General features: G+C 46.0%; 1 protein-coding gene across 21 annotated transcripts in view; it reads left to right on the forward strand.

Annotated features, from left to right (window-relative positions):
* Window positions 1–17,153, forward strand: part of ALS2CL (ALS2 C-terminal like) — an 87,519-nt gene that overhangs the window by 23,143 nt on the left and 47,223 nt on the right. For 19 of the 21 annotated variants that reach the window (XM_055558533.1, XM_055558534.1, XM_055558541.1 and 16 more), the window contains one exon: window positions 206–1,791. In XM_055558533.1, the coding sequence (XP_055414508.1) occupies window positions 206–286 (81 nt within the window). In that variant the 3' untranslated portion in view covers window positions 287–1,791. Of the gene's footprint in view, window positions 1–205; window positions 15,583–17,153 lie in introns of those variants that run through there. The other 2 variants (XM_055558528.1, XM_055558539.1) reach the window with 2 other exon arrangements.

A 17,153-nucleotide genomic window follows, 5' to 3' on the forward strand; every position in this document is an offset into this window, starting at 1 on the left:
AGGGCTGAGTGTGTTCCAGGCTGCGGCCCTGAGCACAGGAGGAGAGGGAAGGACCCCTTTCCTTGCAGACTGTGGCTGAGGGCTGAATTGGAGACACAGTGGTCTAGACCTGGGAGCGGGTGCACCCGTGTTAGGCCCTAAAGCCTCTGCACGCGGCTGGGGGCTGGCAGGCCAGCTGGCTCCAGCCTCGCCTCTCTCCTGCCAGTCCTGCTACGAGCACATCCAGAAGGAGGACATGAGGCTGCATCACCTGCCCAGCCGCTGGAGCTCCAGGGAGCCATGGTAGCTCGGCTTCTCCTGGACACACCGCAGTGCTGAGAGGGCTGATGTGGAATGCCCTCGGCCCGGGCCTGGCCCAGCCTGGCCCAGGGGGCAGAAGGCAGGATGGGCCCTGGAGGTGACTCTGACTCTTTGAGGAGATGAGGTCCAGTTTCTCCTGGGAGATGCTGCTGGAGTCCTGACTGGGGTGAGGGTGACGGGTGTGGCCCTGGAGCTGGTGGTCTGTCCCCCACCACTCTCCAGGCTAGTCTTGGATGACCTCCTCGACGCTGAGGCAAAGAGACCCTGACTTCTCCTTGCCTGAGCCTTGCCTTCACGTGCCTGAGCCACTCTGGGCCTCAGTGTTGCCATCTGTAAAATGGTGGACTAGGGGATCTGTAAAGAGCCTTCCATCCATCTTGCTGACTTCTGGCATTCTTCCGTAAGTCTGACTTTGGTCTGTTGGGCTGTAAGTGAAGTTCCTGTGTCGTGGGGGAAGTCATTCCATTTCTCCTGTCCTGGTCAGAGGCTCCAAACTGCTAGTGACCGCTTTTTTCCCCCATGAGTCATCTTCCGTGGACCTGCTTCTTTCCCAGCTCTGCCCCAGGGCGGTGCTGGCCTCTCTGGGCCTCAGGGTAGGAACTGTTCCAGCTCTACCCTGCTGGGTGGCCTCTGGTGACGCCCTCCCCTCATTGGGTATGCAACTGAGGGAGTGGGCTTGGGGGTCTCTGAACTGCAGTCCACATACAGTGGCCATGCTGGAGCAGGCTGGAGGGAGAGGGGAAAGAAACTCACCTTGCTTGCCTCACTGTCAGCGGGTGCCAAGAGAACTGGCCTCTGGACCTGCATGCAGGAAGGACAGCAGGGGCCCAAGGGTTCCCGGGGGACTGTGCCCAAGGATTCAGGGGGCCAGTCCAAGGACCCTCAGAGATTCTAGGGAGCATTGAGCAGAGGGCCGCAGGTGCCTCCAGAAGAAGGGGCAAGGCTGAGCTTCCCTGACTGGTTCCACCACGTGAACAGCTGGAATGGAGAACGGTATTGGGCTCTGGTTGTGCCAGACATGCCCGTGGTGTCTTCACAGAGGTCCCTGGAAGAGGATTGAACCGGTGAAGAATAGGGATGCCCAGGATGCCGTGGGCACGCCCCTCCCCAGGACTGTGGTGGCTCTCCAGTTGTCAGCCGGTTCTCCTGTAACGAGTGACAGCAGCCTTGCCCGAGGGCAGCCCTGAGCTGGTGTGATGCTGCAGCCTCACTCCCCGCACACTCCCTGGCTTTGTCAGCATCGGTGCCCACTCACCACAGTTCAGATTCACCAGGGCCCTTTCACCCATCCTCTGGCCGGGCCTCGCCCACACCTACTGAACTGGGGCCTCCTGACAGGGCTTCAGGAGATTCCCAGGGCAGCTCTGCTGTCAGACCCTTTCCGCACACTGCAGAGCCAGAAGGGGCCTTCAGATTAGACAGCAGATTGACGGCTAAGGTCAGTGCTTCATTTACAGACAAGACGCCTGGACCCAGGTGACCACCTGCCATGTAAGTCCCCTGGGGAGGTTGATGGAAATGGCCTGTGGGCAGGCGTGTCCACCCTCAGTGATGGTGTCTCCCAGCCGCTGCTGGAGCCCTTTGGCTCCAGTAAGAGCACTGGTGTCCACTCTGAGTCTGGTTGGAAACCAGGGACTCTAGCACCTCGAGTGATCCAGTTGATGTGAAAAGCAGCCTCTGCCCCCCGTCTTTCTGGTCCCCATCTCCTCTCCAGAATGAGGATTCTGCTTTCAGCAACAATCGCGAGGAAGTGGTAGAATTCTTCACAGTCTGTCTCAATCAAGACTCGTGATCACCAGGGCTGGAGAGGAGAGAGGCCAGGGGAGATGCTTCCCACTGATGGGGTTCTGACAGTCTCCAAAGGGCCACACTGGCCTTCAAGGGCCTGGACTTGGGGATGAGAAAGACAGAGACACTTGAGAGTTAGTAAATGGCCTCTCAGTGAGCAGATGTGTCCGAGTCACACAACCCAGCCCCCCAGTTTTCACTGCAGCCCTGACTCTGCAGACCCACCTTTGCCCTGGCCCTGCAGGCAGTCTCTCATGCAAGCTCTCAAACCCTGCTTCCCCCTGCCCCCCGCCCCACCCCAACTACTTCCCTTTGACAGTCAAACCTGTCTGCTGCCCTCCCTGCTCTCCAGCTCCTGCCCCTCTTCTCACCCATAGAAATGTCCTCCTCTGGTTGTACTGGGTCCCAGTCTGTGCCATCCTCACAGGCCCCGCTCCCATGAAGCCCCGTGTCCCAAGGCAAAAGTCTCCCTGCTCCCCAGCCCTCTCTAGTGCCCCTTCCCCTGCTCCGTCATGTTACTGGTGTATGACAGGCGGGTGCCTGCTTTCCCCCAGTTCACCAGGGACATTGCTTCCTCTGCTTGCTACGTACAGAGAAGGGGGAGCTGGACCTGAGTTCTGAGTAAGTGCCCCTGGCGGAGGCCTCCCCGGCTCAGGTCCAAGGTGGGTGGGTAAGAAACCAGGAGAGAGGGAGAGGTGGTCCCACCAGCAGGACCAGGTAGGGGCTGGCATTGACAGAGCCAGCAACCAGTTCAGTTCTGCAAGAAGCATACAAGAGGGGTTTGTTTTTGTTTTGACAGTAGAGAGTAACCACAGGGCACCAGCCGTAATAAGGTGAAGCTAAGGGAGTTCATATCAGCATCTAGGAAATATTGTTTTGTCATTTGATGGAAGCCATTCTGCCTCCCCAGTCAGTCCTAAGTTCAGAGTGTCCCAGGAGGGGGTGTCCAGGACTCAGATCGGAAGGCATGGCGATGGTCTGGGATGAGGTTGTCAAGGCATTCTGAGATGACGGGCTGGGCCAGGGGTCCTGCAGGTGACAGCCAAGTCACTAAATGCCGTACCCCCCTCCCCCCTCCCCGCAACATCTTTGACCTCCAGAGCGTCCGAGGTCTCCTCCCACCAGCAGAACAGCTGTCCTTTCATGGCCCCATGGTCAGTATCTGTATGACCTGTCCCTGCAGCACGGGAGTTTCAACCCTTTAAAAAATCCTCGCTGTTTCTTACTCTGGATGGATTCATCCCTAGGAGATTATACATGGCATCTCAGATCATGCTGGCCATGCTGGCAGGACCACCCTAGAAGTTATCACCTTATGCTTATGCTCATTATGTCCCCAAACTGCCTGGTCCCCAGCTCTGCTTGGCCTCCCACAGACCCTGTGGCCTGGGTTCCTGCAGGTGGGCGCAGGAGGGGAAAATGGAGGTGGGAGAAGTCTCATTGTGTGGCTGGGGTCTCTTGCAGACAGGGTGGGCCTTTTCTCATCCTCCATCCTAATTAAATAGTGTACTTAAATGGTGGTACATTTCTGGAAAATTGCCACAATTAGGGTCCACGTATGATGTCCCCAGTTTTTAAAAAAGAGTCCACTTCATCTTTTCATGGCTTCTATTGTCTGTGGGTGATACTGGGCATGAAATACCACATTAATACCAGATGTTGGCACTCGTGACCATGAGGGAGGGATCGCTGTCGGACTGGATGTGTTCAGGGAGTTCAGATATGCAGCAGCACGTTTAGGAGTTCTCAAATGGCATGTCCTGCGTCTGTTCTACAAGTGGGAATTGTTGTGTGGTACCCAGAAAGGGGATCACTGTATTTGACTCCCAGTGGTAACCCTGGGGCAAGGGTAAGGGGTCTCCAGAGTCTGGGCGATGGTGTGTGCAGGTGGCTGTGGTCTTTACCTGTGTGACGCAGAACTGATCATTGGTTCCACTGATGTTCATTGCCAAAGGGTCCTTTTCCGTGGGTTGTGAACAGAGCGTGTGAATCCTGAGCAGTCTTCTGCCACAGTTTGTCCCTAAGGGGTTGGGACTGTATCCAGGTTGTTCAGTGGTCAGGTGCCACAACTGACGGCTGTTGGCTACTGGCTGCAAGTTGCTGAAAATATAACAAGGTGTGTTCAGGGGGTGTCATACAGGACAAGCACCAGTCTGCATCTCTGTTCATGGGCAGAGTTTTTTTGTTTTTTCGTTTTCCCCCTACATGCTTTAGCTCTTTCCCAGGCATTCTCCAGGACAGTGGTATACTGAAGACCCCACATCGCAAGGCCACACTTCCACGCAGGTGGGAGAGTCCGTTGATAGCTGGTTTACTCCTTTCTTGGACGTACTGTTTTCATTTAATAATAGGGGCTTGCTGGGCAGGGCTCATTTTATTCCATGACAGACATGCCAGGGAAGAACAACACAAGGGGAGCTAGTCTCTCACTGTCCACCAATGCCCAGTGTCAAGCCAGTAACGGGCCCTCAAATGGGATAGGCTGAGCCACAACAGTCAGGCAACTGCCAATCAAAACGCCAGGTGTCCTCTTCGCTGAGTGTCAGCTTCCTACTGCCCCAGGCTCCAGGCTGCATAATTCTCAGTCCCCCACACTTGTCATCAGAAGGTCTCTTAGGACAGACCGGCCTGAGGGGGAGGCAGCCTGTGCAGCCTGTGGGTTGCTTTCTCTAAGCACTTCTGCATCCACAGCTCTTCCGTTGATGTGCAGTGAGCTCCTTCCTCGTCCACCCTTGTCTTCTAAACTTCTCTACTGCCACCATGTGACTGGGCCGGGGAGCCTGGAGGGCTCCTATTGGGCAGTTGCCCCCATGTCACTGTCCTAACCATGGCCTTTCCCCAACAGCATCACCCCTCCCAGTGAGAAGTGGTTCTCATCCTAAAAACTCCGTTTCCTGGCTGTGTGAACTGTCCTTCACAGGAAACAACACAGATTAGTTTCAAGGACATGATAGGGTTGGTGTTGGTGGAAGCTGCATTTTTGTACCCTAAAAAGGACAGGCTGGAGCCCCGGCCTTGCCTGGAGAGGAGCCGTCAGAGATCTGATCAGGAAGAGGTGGGGCCATGGCCTCTTGGAGTGTGGCTATTTTCCCTGTTAAGGCAGCCTTCTGACTGGAGTTATAGATCCCACATACACTGACGGCTTCTGCCTCAGAAACACAATTTCTCCACTGTATGATGGATAGCAGTTTGAGGATTCTTTTTTTTTCTTCTTCCTTTCCAATGTGTGGTAGACAGAGAAACTGTCCTCAGAAGATGTCTGTTACCTAATCCCTGAAGCTGTGAATCTGTCACATCACTTTCATTGATGTGATTAAGTTGAGGACCTTGTGAAGGGAAGCTGGTCCTGGATTTTCTGGGTGGGTCCAATCTAATCACAAGGGTCCTTAAAAGTTGAAGAGGGAGATGGGAGAGTATCAAAAGGAGATAACGACCACTGAGGAATGACCCGGGAGATGCAGGGTTGGAGCACAAGAGTGTAAGAGTCTCTAGAAGCTGGAAAAGGCAAAGAAATGGATTCTGTCCTGGAGCTTCCAGGAAGGAACACAGCCCAGGGAGAGCCGTGTCAGACTTCTTACCTACAGAAATGAAAGAGTGCATTTGTGTTGTTTTAAAGCCACCAAATTTATGATCATTTGCTCTCGTGGCAATAAAGGGAACACACATGGCTTCTGTAATTCTCTATGTTACTGTAACTGTTGAGGTTTCATCCTCCCCACCCTGGGCTAATGCAGAGACTCCCTCCAACTCCCTCACATCCTGAATGTTCCTGTCCCTCCAGAGGGTGGGCAGTGTGAGCTCAGGGCAGACTCCGCCTCTCCCGTCTCTATCTCTTATGCTGACTGGCTCTGAATTGCAGGAATTTCTTCCGTCTGATGCGCTTCTGTGTCTCTCTAATCTTGTGTGTCCTGTAACTGACCCCTGGGTGGCCCAGATCCCACAGGATTCCCAGGATCCCAGGAAACTACGATTCTGTTCCCTCCTTGCTTATGACATCTTCAGCTTATAAACAGCCCTGTCATCATGTAGGGCCTCCCCAAAGTTGGGGCTTTGGACCCCAAAATCTCTTCAGTCTTTCACTTTAGTCACTTCTGTTCAGTAGACCTGACTCACTCAGAACAGATAGCAAACCACACCCCCTCCAGTTCTCTCTCTTAAAAAAAGGGATGGTGTAGCTTCCTTCACAAACCACAAAAACAAACACAGATAAACTGAATAGTTAAAAGGTAAAAATAAAACTCTAAATATATTAGAAGAAGAAATAGGGGGAAAAGTCCCCATATTAGTATGTGAAAAGCCATTTTATTTAGGGATGAGCATTAACTTCTATTGATGCTGCCTAAAGGTTTTTTGGGACCAAATTAAAATATTAATAGTAGACCACCTGGTAGATTGTACCAATTATCAGTGTCTTGGCTAGAAAATTCATTCAAGAACTGAAGGGTAAAATGAAGTTTTTGTACCTGTAAATAGATAATAGAGATAATAGATTTAATTTTGTAGAGTGGAATATCCAAAGTAACTTTGAAGTTTCAAGAACTGTTGACTGAGCATAGCTGTGCCCCTGGTATATTAGAGAACACAGGAGAAAAACCTCTGCTAACTGAGAAAGAGGTGAAATTATAAATTTGGTTTGAAATCACTATCTCTATAAAAATGGTGATTTTTTCATGTGTCTGCTACCTATCAGACATCTTATTTGAGAACCATAAGATGAATGTTTGAAATGTTTATTGACTCCAGGGCCTGTTTTACTTCTTAAATAGACCCTAAAATAAACCCTGCAAGGTTTTCTCATCAGTACTCAGCAGAATATTGATGTAGCACTCAGGTGGCAAAGATGGAGCCTGGTAGTCCTGCACTGGAGGCCAAGAAGAAAAAGGTCTGCATGGTCACCATGGTGCTGTGATAGACAGGGAAGGAGGTGACCCAGATACTGCAGGACACCAGCATGCCTGAACTTGGCTTCACTGAAGGTGTCAAGTAGGTTCCTGACTGGGGAATCCACAGCAGTGCTTCCCAGGGCCAAGGATCCCATGCATTCCAGGACACGGTAGAAGGCAGTGACGGAGCCCTTAGTGCATCCAGCGATGATATGTGTAGACTCAGAGTGTGTGTTCATTTCAGTGAAAAAAGGAGAGAGTCCCAACCTGATTCTAGATTCTGACTTGGATCAAGGCATGATGGGAGGGACAGTCAGTGCTCCTGATATAAACCACTGTCTTACCCTTCTCCCTTTATTTTGAAAGCCAAACCCACAGTCATGATTTTAGCCTAAACAGTAGAAATAACCACAGTAAACACAAATGGAAATGTCACCTGCTGAGCTATGCAGGTGCCCGTGTTGGGAGGGCTGATGGAGAGTAAGAGCAGAGGAAACCCAGGAGGAGGAAGGTAAGCGGGATGTAGCTGAGAGTCGGTTGCTGGCCTTGATGATCCAGTGTCTCAGTGCTTCACAGAGACCCCAAGGAGCACAGCTGTGAGAACAGAATAGCACAGAGCGGTGATGGCCAGAGCCATCCTTAGTGGGTTTTGAGAATCCAGGAAGGTCACTTTCTTTGGGAGGCAGTGGTCTTGAGAGTTTGAGAACTGATGATCAGTGTACCTCACACATTGGTGTGTATCTAAAGAGGAGAGGAAAGATACACTGTGTCTCCAGTTCAGGGACTCCTACTGATGCCCAAGGAAAAGAGTCCCCTTTGGGAACTTTGAACATCCTGTTCACTTTGATACACACTCAGACAATAGCAATGAAATTTACAAGTTTCTGTTGATGCTGTCTAAAACTGTTTTGAACAAAATGAAAATTTCTGTCACTTTTTTCCCTTGTGTAAGGGAGCTATTTTGGTTCTTTCAACAGGGAAACTATTATAGAGTCTTAGATATATAAATATAATATCTTCAGGTTCTCTCCTGGATTACAGTGTTTCTCCAACCGTAGGTTGAGTAATTTATTCTCGAGAAATATGATTTTTACTGAGTATTAGATAAGTTTAAGGAATGACTATTGGTTTTGTTAGGTGTGATAGTTTTATACTAGTTATGTGGGAAAATGTCATATTTTCAGAGAAAATTTCAGAGAAACCTAAGGAGTGAAATGTCAATGTGTCTGTAATTTATTTTCAAAAACATTTGCAGAACAATTATAGGTAAAGCAAACATGGCAAAATGTCAGCAGTTGCTAAATTTTGATCACATATGTATGCATATTCATTATACTTTAAATCTGAAAATGCTTGTAACATAAAGATCAGAAGAGGAAAGAAAAAAAGCCTCATCTGGGGCAAATTCTCCTAAGTTACAAAACATAATTAAGTTTAATTTCAGTGGAAAATTGTTAATTCATTCCAGAGCCCCAAATTTAAGCACTAAGTTAAAATAACACAAAAATTCCTTTAAAGTTGGAACAGATTTCCCTAGAGGTCCAATGGTTAAGACTGGGCTTCCAGTGCAGGGGGTGCAAGTTCGATCCCTGGTCAGGGAACTAAGATCCCTCATGCCATGTGGGGTGACCAAAGAGGGGGGAAAAATTACGCACAGTTATTCCAGTTTTTAGTGTTATCTATTGTAATCTGACATACTAAGATAGGCTCATTTTGTTAATTTATTTCATGTTTGTCTACCTACACTGCTTCAGGTCCTTTGTGCCTCTTACATATTATATACCTAAAATTTGTATAAATTATGCACTTGACTATCAGTGTATGTTACTTGAGTCTTTCATCCAAGAATCAATCAGAAAGCACAGGATAGAATTAAAGTCTACATAAATAATGAAGCACCAAGATCGCCACCATAGGAAACCATCAAGGCAGGAGTAAATCAATGAGACATAGAATACTGATTCTCCCATCCCGCTATGTCCTTAATGCAGCTCCTTTATGGAGTAAGATTCTTGGGGCAGAGGCCAGAGATCTTTATTTCCCCCAGAGAAATCAAAGGCCATACACGCCTCTTAAGTATGCTGGGGAAACTCAGAGAAGGGAAGGACTTAGGGCTCTGGGCTCTGTTTCATGGCTTATGGCTCTGTTGGATACAGACACTTGTCTCCATCGTGTCAGGCCCACAGATGACTGGTATCTTGGGATTGTCATAAGAGACCTTTGAGTGCTTAACCACCGGCGGCTCCTTTAGCCCTGACAACTGCTGTGTGCGTGTACATGCCGAGTTGTTTCAGTTGTGTCAACTTGTTGTGATGCTATGAACTGTCTCCCCTGTCCATGGGATTCTCCAGGCAAGAATACTGGAGTGGGTTGCCATGCCTTCCTCTAGAGGATCTTCCCGACCCAGGGATCGAACCCATGCCTCTTAAGTCTCTTGCATTGGCAGGCAGGGCCTTTACCAGTCGTGCCACCTGGGAAACCCCTGACAATTGCTGAGATCTCTTCAAAATAAGGTTACCATTGTTTGCTTAGACTCACTATGTATGTGGACCCTGAGGGCACTTTTCCCTCCAATGGGAATCATCCAGTTAGGAAAGGTGATGTGAAAACTTGTCCTTGATTTCAGCTGAAGTGATCAATGCCACTTGATCATTGCCACCACCTCTCGAAGGCATTCAGGGCAGCCTCAGCTCGAGGGCTGGGTCTGTTACAGAAGATAGAACCTCCCTAGGTTTCCTCCTTGCAGGAGAAAGTGGAGCCCGTAATCCTAATACACCCTGTGTACCTGGATAAATGCCTTGGGCCAAGAGGAAAGGTCAGCATAGAGGCTTAAGGAGAAAGCCCTTTGGCTTTCTAAAGTACACATCATTAGGGTTGATGGGATTTGTTTGGCTGATGGGTCCTGAACCCTGGGGGATGAGGTTGAATCAATACTGTCAGAGGGTTTCATTCTGCAACTTGAGGTCTTGTTCAGTCAGCTTAATTACCTGCTGTACGAGTCCAACAAAATACATTTGGCTGGCCTGTTAGTGAGATGTATCAGATCAGGAATCAATTTTTCTAAACGCTTTGCAGGATTCTTTCCAAAAAACTGTACTATCTCTCGTTCATGGATTTTACTTCCTTTGGTTTGTTCTCTGCCTTCTTTTTACCCTTCCCTCTTCTTGTCCCAAGTCCTCACTAGACTCTAGAGCTGTCCTCCAAGGTAGCCTTCTGGGGGTAGAAGGATCTGAATTGGGCTGCTGTCATGAACAAGGAACAGGGACCACCCATCGCTAAAGCCACTCAGGGCTTGTATATACAATTATCTTTAATAGGAAGAAAGTACCAGCCAAGAAGCTGCAGGGCACACCCAGAGGTAGGCCAAGGCCTGGCACAACTGGACTGGACCCATGTGAAAAAGTTCTAGAAGCACCACGCCACTGTAATGCCCTTCATTTTTTAGGCTGAATGGAACCAATTGAACAGTTATAAAATAATGAACTCTTCCTGGTCAGGAAGTGCCCTTGTAAGAAGGAGAAGCCTCTGAAGCTTAGCCACTGACATCAGCCTGTTTTATGTGAACTAATTCAGACAAGCTGAGTGAGTTCTCTGCTGAAAGGGGGAGGAAACAGGCCCGAGGTGACAAGTGTTCAGCCTCTCCGGCCCTACTGTGAATGGGGTGTTGTTGAGGAGTTTCTCATAGAGCAATGTGCTTGTGTGAACGCTCCGTTCATTCACCCAACAGGTAAGTTGTATGTCTCATAACCTATATGAGTGTTGTTCCAGACCCTAGGGCTGTACTGGATGCCAAGGCAGCCAAGGTTTCTGCTTTCACATTCAGCCTCAGAGCCCCCTGAGGTGGGCCCTGGGTCTTCCTGGCCCCAACTTATCTTACCCTTTCCCCACAGCCAGACCATGTAGCTGAAATCTTCCTTTCCTGGTCTTCTCCCACTGTGTTTCTCAAGTTCTCCCAAAGCTGGTCTTCAACCTGGTAGATGCATTATCCTGGTGACCTTTGCACAGATTAGAGAAAAGGAAGCAGTGTCTGCTCATTTCCAAAGAGCACCATCCAGGACTGTTCAAATCTCTGAGAGGACATAAGCCAGAGGGACAGAATGGCCTGGGAGCTGAGCTTCAGGGCCTGATTCATCCCTTAAGTCTCTTTCTTGACCTCAAACAAACTAATCCTATGTCATACAGGTATTATTTTCAAGCACTATACAAGATTCCATAAACATGTTTTTTCCTAGAAGAGAATTCCAGTGGAACTTCAAAAATGATAAGTTACATCCACATCAACATGACAAGTTGATTTTATGATCAGTCCTAAAAGAAGAATTTCATTCTACTTGTATTCACATGCTTCACAAAGAACTAAACTAAAACGTACCAATCAATAAAAATCTCTTCGGGACATGTTCAGCCTGGGAATAGGTTAGAGCCCCACCCAGTCAGCAATGCTCGTGTATTTCCAAAGAGAGACATCCCTTTTTAATTCTCAGAGATGTGACATTCACAAACTGTTCCACCTGCCAGCACACCCATAAAACCTATCCCCATAGAAATGGGATCTCCAAGTCCAAGACCTCTTCTTCCCATTCATCACCACCTTGACTGTGAATTCATCATTCTCTCTGATGCTTTGTGCTGGAGACCAGCATGGAACTAGCCAAGACTTCTGCCAAGTCTCTATCCCCTATTTAGGAGACCAGGTAGACACTGAAACAGACGGTCCTACGATATCCATTTTTACAGATATCTAAAAAGTGTCCTGAGGAGGTAGTGCTCCTGAATATCTGAGCAGTGGCCTGGAAATATAATTCTCTCTCTGTTTCACACTCTATTTAAAAAGTACCACTTCCATCAAGCTTCCTGAGGGACCTACAGCTCACCAACCCTACTCCCTTGCACCCATCCTAAGTGAACCATCACTCATGGAAAGGGAACAGCACTTCCCAAAGAAAGTGTCCTTGGGGGGAGTGGGTGGCTCTGATCTCCTCTTATAAATTAGGCAGTATAAAGATGATAACTTTTAATTGTGTTAAAGTTACTGTCATCTTTGAACTAGGGTGTAGTGGTCTCATTCTAAACCTTATGAACTTAAGAACCTTGTGAATTTTGAAGGTAGAACTGGCAGGATTTGTCAGTGGTTTGGATGGAAGGCTTAAGAGAGAGAGAAGAGCCAGGGTGACTAGATTTTAATCTGAGTAACAGGACTGGGGCACTATTTATGGAGATAATGTGATTGGGGGTGGTAGAATATAGGAGTGGGAGAGGAGAAACTTTCTGGGAAAATCTTAGAAGAAAGAATACTTTGATCTTGAGCATTTAAATGTGGAAACAGCCTTTAAGAGCACTCACTTGAAGCCTATTTGTAACTCTAGAAATTACCATTCTTGGAAGTTTAGCAATCTATTCAGTTGCTTTAAACCTCCATTTGCACCATCTATTTGCCTACCATCACTTACGATATGCCAGGCAGTGTGCTTTACTTATGAAGAAAGTAATTTTTAACTGTATTATTATAAAGATGAGGAAACTGAAGCTCATAAATAACTAAGGTCATCTAGCTAGAATTATGCACAGTAGAATTCTCTTTCTGTACGCTTAATATGTTGTACAGAAAGTTAGCCCCACACAAATGATCAGGTGCTTTGTGGCTTCAGAACGAACAGCACCAGCTCCCTGGGCCCTGTGGAATGCATGCTGCCCTGTCCAGTAGCTTCTGATCACTAATTCCTGTATCCAGTGTACGCATAGTACTTACTTGCTGAGCCAAGAGAACCTACGAGAGATGTCTTTGAAAAATCCTTGGAATCCTGTTGGAGTATATTTATGGTGACCACATTTCTTCACCAAAAATGGTGACACAGGAGCAGATATTGGCAACACATTCGAAATCGGGACTGCTCTGGAGAACCCACAGTATTTAGGCTGCCCTTGAGATAGAACTGGGAGAGGTTTGTTTGCAGAATTTAGTCCATGAGTTGAGTGGACTCTGGGTGTTCTCCCAGTAAGCAACCTAGCACCAAACTTCTGAGACTGACTCTTTCCCCTATAGAGGTGTAACTTGGCATTCTAGAGCACTGTGCACATCCGGGGCCTCAGGTCCCAGCAGACTTCACAGGTGATGTAGGAGACCCGGTCTCTACAGAACAGCCCCGTTCCCTGACCCACACTCTGAAATCTCCTTTAAATATATGTGTGTATATATTTATTTATTTACTTATTTATTTTTGACTGCACTGGGTTTTCGCTGCCGGGCTTGGGCTTTCTCTGGCGGCTACTCTTTGTTGTGGCGCTCAGGCTTCTTGCAGTGGCTTCCCTTGTTGCGGAGCACGGGCTCTAGAACAGGCCCAGTAGTTGTGGCACAAAGGATTAGTTGCTCCGGGGCATGTGGTATCCTCCCAGACTGGGGATAGAAACTGTGTTCCCTGCGTTGGCAGGTGGATTCTTAACCACTGGGCCACCAGGGAAGTCCTGAAATCTCCTTTAATCTGTATTGTTTGTAACTTTGTGAATAAGGGAAATGTGTAGGCAGCTTTGAAAAGGGAATTTATTATATGGATGCATCAGTAGCTCATGGAGCCCAAGTTGGGTAAGCAGTCAGACCCTGGGAAGGATGAGAACTGGGAATGGAAGGCCGCCGAGAACCCTGGAGGACACTTTTTTCACCCATATGTTTTTCTCCAGGCATCTGCTTCCTTCTGAGCAGCTAGACTTCTCCTCTTTACAGTCTGAGGCCATGGTGGCCCCTGGAGCTCTCAGATTTCCATGGTATTCATTCAGATGCTCAGAAGGAAATGGATTCTTCCTTGATCCACCCCACCTCACCCTGGGGAAATGTCTGCTGGGTCTGCACCATGCTCTTTTCTGAACCCAAGTCAGGACAGGGCTCTGCGGTATAAGACTGGCTGCTGTGGGAACCACAGATTTGGAAAGGAAAGCCAGAAAGGAACTTCTCTGAGTTTAGCTCTGAGCAGATGCTGCTCAGAACAGCTAAGAGTGAGAATGTGACCACAGATCTGTTGAGGTCCTGTGGGTGTTTGCCATTTGGTCATGGTCCCCTTGGATTTATGGGGACAAATTATTTTCTGCTCAGTACACTTTCTGCTTTTTATTTGAGGAAGTTGCTCCTTCCCCATTCCATGCAAGCCTGGTGGGATACAGTATTTGTTCCTTTGTGACTAGCTTATTCCACTTAGCCCAGTGTTCTCAGGGTTTATCCACGTTGTACCATGTGTCAGACCTTCCTTCCTATTTAAAGCTCCATAGTGTTCCATTGTATGGCTATGCCATATTTTGCTTATCCATTCGTTCGTTGATGGATACTTGGGTTGCTTCTACCTTTTGGCTACTGTGGATAATGCTGCTATGGACATAAGTGTATAAACACCAACTTAAGATCCTGCTTTCAATTCTTTTGAGTATATATGCAGTAGAATTGCTGGCCCATGTGATAATTCTTCATTTAATTTTTTGAGGAACTGATACACTGTTTTCCACAATTGTACTATTTTTACATTCCTACTAACAGACAGGATTTCAATTTCTCCACATCCTCCCCGATACTTATTTTCTGTTTGTTGGATAGTAGCCGTCTTATGGATGTGAGGTGGTATCTCATTGTAATTTTGATTTGTGTCTCCCTAATGATTTAAGGATGTTGAGCATATTTTCATGGGCTCATTGACCACTTGCATATTTTCTTCAGAGATTTCTGTTGAATTTCCACTTAAATATAGCTATTCAACTACATTCCCCATTTTTGAATTAGGTAGTTTGTGTTTTGTTGTTGAGTTCTAGTTCTTCATATGTTCTGGCTATGAAACCTTTATCAGATATATGATTTGTATATATTTTCACCCATTCCATGGGTTGCCTTTTCACTCTATTGATTGTGTCCTTTTATGTACAGACGTTTTTAATTTTGATGTAGTCCAATTGATCTATTTTTTTCTTTTGTTGTCATATCCAAGTCAAACTCAGAAATTATTATCAAATTCAATGTCATAAAGTTACCCCTATGCTTTCTTCTAAGAGTTTTATAGTTTTAGCCCTTATATTTAGGTCTTTGATCCATTCTGAGTTTATTTTTGTAAATGGTATAATAAGTGTCCAACTTCATTCTTTTCCATGTCGATACTCAGTTTTCCCAGCACCGTTTGCTGAAACGACTATCCTTTCCCTATTGAATGGTTTTGCCACCCTTGTTGAAAATCATCCGACCACATGTGCAAGAGTTTATTTTTTGGCTCTCTATGTTATTACATTGGCCTGTGTGTCTGTCTTTATGCCAGTACCACATTGTTTTGATTACTTGAGCTTTGTAGAAAGTTTTGAAATCAGCAAGTATGAGACCTCCAACTTTCTGCTTTTTCAGGATTGTTTTTGGTTATTTGGAGTTCGTTGAATTTTGAATTTTACGGCAGATTTTTTCTATTACTGTAAAAATCACCATTGAGATTTTGATGAGATTGCATTGAATCTATAGATTGCTTTGGATAATACTGACATCTTAACTATATTAATTTTTCCAGTCCATAAGCATGAGATGTCTTTTCATTTATTTGTATCCTTTAAATTTCTTTCAGCAATATTTTGTACTTTTAAGTGTACAAAACTTTTTGCCTCTTTAGTTAATTTAATTCCTAAGTATATTATTCTTTTTGATGCTATTAAAACAAGTGGAATTGTTTTCATAATCTTTTTCACATAGTTCATTTTTGGTATATTAGAAATATAACTGATTTTTGAGTATATTTTATATTCTTCAGCTTTTCTGAATTCACTTATTATTAGTTCTGACAGTCTATTTTGTATTTGTGTGTAATCTTTAGGGTTATCTTGATATAAGATCATGTCATATAAGAACAAAGATAAACCTTTTATTTTCTTTTTCTTGGCTAGTTGCTTTCACTAGATGTCTAGTATTATGTTGAATAGAAGTGCTGAAAGTGGGTATCCTCTCCTCTTGGGTCTCCGGTGACACAAATTTTATATCTTTTGCTATTGTCCCATAGGTCCCGACACTCTGCCACTTTTTTTTTTTTTTTGAGAAAACTATATTCAGGACTTCCCTGGTAATCCAATGGTTAAGCCAGGGGGAGTGGGTTCAATCCCTGGTTGAGGAAAGAAGATCCCACAAGCCATGTGACACTGCCAAATAATAATAATAATAATAATAACAATAATAATAATAAAACTGTTTTCTCTTTCTTATTCAAATTAAATAATTTTATCAACTATCTGAAATGTCACTGATCCTTTTCTCTGTATTTTCCTTTCTACCCTTGAGCTCATCCAGTGTTATTTTTGTTGTTTGTTTGTTTGCCTTGGTTGTGAAAGCTTTCATTTCTAAAAGTTCCATTTGGTTCTTCTACATATCTATTGTTCCTTTGCTGATATTTTTTTACTTTTTCCATTTGCCTAAAGAGTTCTTGTAATTTCTTGTTGAAGTGTTTATGTAACTGCTTTAAAATCCTTGTCAGATAATTTCAACCTCTATGTCATCTCAGTACTAAGTGTTTGTTGATTATCTTTTCCCATTTGAGTTGAGATTTTCTTGGCTCTTGGTATGAGTAATTTTGGACTGTATCCTGGACATTTTGAGTACAAGGTTAGGAGACTCTGTTTTTCATATAACTATTTTAATAGGCAGTCAATCTATTTATGTTAAGAACGCGTGTCCTGGCCCACTTTTGTGGGCTATGTTTTAAATATCAATTACTTTTCAAGCCTTTGCAGTGCTTTTGTGGTCTGTTGCTTGTGTGCTACCCAGAGGTCAATTTGAAACCTATGCCATTCCATGCTGTAGTTCAGTTATCAAAGTTTTTGCTGTTTGATCCTGATCAGTTTGATAAATGGGCTATGTCCAGGACTTCATACACAGATTGAAAGCATCCCATTCTGCTATGGACTGCAGTGTCCTCCCTATCCTCAAAATCCTACCCCTTCCCAAATTCATATCCTGAAGCCCTAACCCTTTATAAAGACAGGTATTTAGAAATGAGGCCTTTAGGGGGTTATTAGGTTTAGATAAGGTCATGCAGGTGGGGCCCTCATGGTGGGATTAGTGTCCTTGTAAGAAGAGACACCGGGCTTTCCTAGTGGCTCAGTGATAAAGAACCTGCCTGCCAATGCAGGAGACACAGGTTTGATCCTCGGGTCAGGAAGATCTCCTGGAGAAGGAAATGGCAA

Source organism: Bubalus kerabau, chromosome 20, assembly GCF_029407905.1.
Source record: "Bubalus kerabau isolate K-KA32 ecotype Philippines breed swamp buffalo chromosome 20, PCC_UOA_SB_1v2, whole genome shotgun sequence".
NCBI lineage: Eukaryota > Metazoa > Chordata > Mammalia > Artiodactyla > Bovidae > Bubalus > Bubalus kerabau.